The following is a 3,997-nucleotide window of genomic DNA, read 5'->3' as shown; positions in this document are numbered from 1 at the left end:
ATATTAATGCATGTCCCATAATCTGTACAATAAAGTTACGCCGCAATAAAATAAATTGCTATAATTCCAGTTCTTCTGTGTGGAAGTAATTAATTTTCACCGTGATAATAGTTTTCTAGATTAGTGGAATTTGATGTCTGAAACAGATATATCATTAATTGGATGCCTGATTGTCTACGAACTGGATAAAATCGGTATTGTTTAAATATCCTAGTATTTTTCCACCAATTGTTCAGAAACCGTGTAGAAATTCATTACGCTTTTTTTAATTAAAAATAAATAAATATATAATTAAATTAATAAACAGAATTTTATTTTAGCATTTTTATATTCCGTGTACCTACACAATGAAAAAGAAAACATTAGCAAAACCATAAACACAATTACAAAAAAAAATAAAGACAATGTTAAAGAATATTATAAACAAAATTGCCCCTGAAGTTAATCCCTGCATTACACCATTTGAAATAAAATATTACAAGATTTCACTAATAGTAAACTGAATAAATTCACATGTGATTATGGACAAAAATTGGTTCAAATATATGACAATACAGCGATTGACCGATAGTTCTTTTTATGTCCAGATTTAAACACAGAAATCACCGTCGTTGAGTTCCAGAACGAAAAATGACGAACATTAAATTTCAAGTATCAATGTAACAGTGGGTTAATGAGAATCCGAATGGAGTATTTTGACAACAAAAGATTGAACAGATTTACCCATTGTTAGATTATTTTTATTTTTTTAAGAAGAAGTCACATATCTGTTTAAATCATTTATGTTGTCCTATTTAATACTTTATCACACATCGTTGGATTGTTATCACAAAGAGGTTTGCTTTTGCTGTTGGATGAGGTTTTTATTTTTTGCGAATTTCATTAATTTTTTTTGCTCAGAACATTTACACCAAAAGTAGAAATTACTGGTATATTTCACATTCCAGACAAAAAAAAAAGAAATACAAAACCGGCAAAAAATTTAAAATTTGACCTTGAAATGTGATCGACAACGAAGTAGAACCCTACGTTGTATGTGTTTTTTATGGTGGAATGCGTTCAAATGCAAAAATGGAAAGTGTCCCTAAATCAAACACAAAATATGGAGGACAATAATCGTTTATTCTTCAATTTTGGACTGGTAAAAACAATTGTGAAATAAATCCAACTGTTAAGTAGATGAATTTAGAAAGTAGAGACGTTAGAAATAAAGAACTGGATGCTAATACTCAAATTACTACGATAGTGTGGCAACAAATTTAAATGTGAGCAAAACCAAAGTCTACATCGGGTGTCCAAATCATGATGGCTGTTATCTAGGTGACAGAATTCTCCTCAGTTTTATCTTTATTTTATCTTGTGAAATTTTCGAGCTACAACACATATCCCTACTGATCCTGATGGTACAGAGCTGTTGCATAATTGATCGCGTCACCCACTCCCTGTGAATTGTCGCCAGGCCGCAAGGCCCACTCGTTCCGAAACGCGAAACAAAATTAAAAGGGTTTATGACACAAACTCGGGGTAAAATCCCTTCTGCTAACTTGCCCCAATTGACCGACGAACGTCATCTCGCTCTTTTTGCATTTACACGATATTAAGTCATGTGTTTTTTTAAGTTATTAATTAAATCAAAACGCGCCGATTACTTCAGACCGAAACCTCCACATCACATACAAACACAAAAAAAGCGCATCCAAAACGATCAAAATCACAATTAGCTGGTCTTGGAAACGCTACGCTCGAAATAAATGTTCGAATTCAAGCCGCAAAAATGGGGGGGGGGACTGTGGTGACAAAATATTTGGAAAAATCAGTCGGAGATTGTACGGGTAAAACTTGTTTTTAATTTGGTTTTGCATTAACTGCATACAGTTCTGTCGCATCGGCATATTCTTGTTCCACCTCATTACGAACGGATGTATTGTTCCATTCTTGCACTTCGGCAGATGCAAAAATGTGGTAAACCACCGCTGCCACCACATTTGCTGCACTTATAATCCAGAAAAAAATTCTCCACTCTTGAAAATTTTCCTCATTTGTGACAAGGAGGGCTACAATTTTTGTTGATAAATAACCCATGAGGCTGCCTAAACTCGTTCCCAAACTGAAGATAGTACCAGAATAATTCGGTGATATATCCACCGCATTAGGAATAGAACCACCACTGTGATAGCCTGCACTGCTTTGCCAAAGAGTGAAAAATACCACAGAAACAACGTAATTGTAACCCCAAACCGACTCCACTGTTAGAGAAAAAGCAGCTATCCACAGAGCTCCTACGGTGAAGATTTGTCGTACGACAAGAAGAGAGACATAACCACTTTTGTTCCATTTATCTGCTAGAAAGCTTGACAAAACTGCGGTAAAGTATGTTGCTGAAAAGTAGCTATTTTACAACAGTCAAACGACAAGACAAAATCTCACCAAAGTAGGGTAAACTGGATAGTAATCCATTAGCACTGATATTAAAATTAAGTACCTGGTTCATATACAAAGGCATATAATTTGCAACACTGTGTGTATTGAAATTTATACAAGTCATTGCTATAATGATAGCCCAAACTGGTCGCGAAGTCATAATTTTCGCCCAAGGTTTTTTCGCTGAAACCGAGTTTGCCTGATATTTTACTTTTCGCAGCAAACGTTTTTGTTCATCTTCGCTGATTCTTGGGTGTTGTATTGGTGAATCATAAACACAATAAAACCATGCTAGACACCATATTGCGCTAAAGGCTCCTGTAACGTAAAAGACACTAGGCCATCCAAATGCTTTAATCAGATATCCACAAACAATGAAAGTTATTGCTGCACCTAGTTGACTTCCCAAAATTGTTGATAAAAATTTTGAGATATCAGTTGGTGGTATCCATTTCGTAGCTATGGGCATTACTGACGACCATTGCATTCCTAATCCAAATCCTACACCTACTCTTAGTAATATCAAACAAATATAACTCAGATGTGACGCTACAAGAGGTGTGAGAAGGGTACAAATTGTAGCCAAAACTACTCCAGAACCTAAGATAATACGAGTACCATATACTTCGGATAAATGGCCTGATACAAGTGATGTTACGGTATAACCCCAACAGAAACATCCCAAAATATCATTTTTCTGTTCTTCGCTCCAGTCAAAGCGTTGTACTTCTGTCATATTAGACCTGTTACTGATCATGTCGATTACAGCCATTGACATGTTAATTCTTAACATATGATGTAACATAAAACCCAAGAAGAAGAGGACGACCAAAATTCGTTTGCAAGTTAGGAATTCTGGAATGTTTTTTAAGTACTTTGTTTTTAAACGGAAACAAAATATACCTGAAAGTTGCGACATTGCGGTTTTTCATAGACTGTTGTTTTTAGCAGGTTTATATGTTTCTGTCCGATAGTGACACTGGAATATTTTAACCTGTACGAATATCATTATCTTGTGTGAAGATAACATAGCAATAAAAACAGAAAATATTGCATATTATTTAAATATGTGAGTAAAATACATAGAACAAAAACTAGTTCATACATTTAGATTTTCAGCTTCTAGATTGGGCTTAAGGAAAAAATCGGTTATTGACTAGTATTCTCGGTCTTGGGATTTCTTTCAAACTGAAAAAAGATGCAATTGAAGTTTTAAAAAGCATTGAAATGTGTCATTTGTTTATATATCAAAAATACGAAAGGCATATTTTATATAGGCAAATTTTTAAAGGCAACTAGAGACGGTTATTTGTGAAATGCTAACTCACTCACCTGTTTTCTTGCAAGATATTAATACAAAATCAGACTATAACAAGGTATCAAAACACAACCTATGGATCAAGGAGAACCACGGATTTTACTTTTTTCTTTTTTGAATGGTAGGTAATAGAAAAAACATGAGCCTCAAGTTCTTTAGCAATAATTACGAGTTGACCTTACATTTAGAGAATTTGTAAGAACTTATCGTGGAAACGCATTACTCATAAACTATTTTATGTTATCACTATCAGTAGCA

General features: G+C 34.2%; 1 protein-coding gene across 1 annotated transcript; it reads right to left on the bottom strand.

Annotated features, from left to right (window-relative positions):
• Positions 1-1,845: 1,845 nt before the first annotated feature.
• LOC135129871 (sialin-like) lies at positions 1,846-3,391 on the bottom strand. The gene is made up of 4 exons (XM_064057140.1): positions 3,325-3,391; positions 2,428-3,276; positions 2,121-2,378; positions 1,846-2,054 (listed from the first exon to the last, which is right to left on the bottom strand). The coding sequence occupies exons 1-4, from the start codon at positions 3,338-3,340 to the stop codon at positions 1,846-1,848; spliced, it is 1,332 nt and encodes a 443-aa protein (XP_063913210.1). The 5' UTR covers positions 3,341-3,391.
• Positions 3,392-3,997: the final 606 nt, after the last annotated feature.

The sequence above is a fragment of the Zophobas morio genome, unplaced genomic scaffold (assembly GCF_036711695.1).
Source record: "Zophobas morio isolate AGI-343-1 ecotype UQ-CSIRO unplaced genomic scaffold, CSIRO_AGI_Zmor_V1 ptg000017l, whole genome shotgun sequence".
Taxonomy (NCBI): Eukaryota; Metazoa; Arthropoda; class Insecta; order Coleoptera; family Tenebrionidae; genus Zophobas; species Zophobas morio.
Note: the sequence above shows the minus strand (reverse complement) of the source record. Positions and strands in the feature narration are given on the sequence as shown.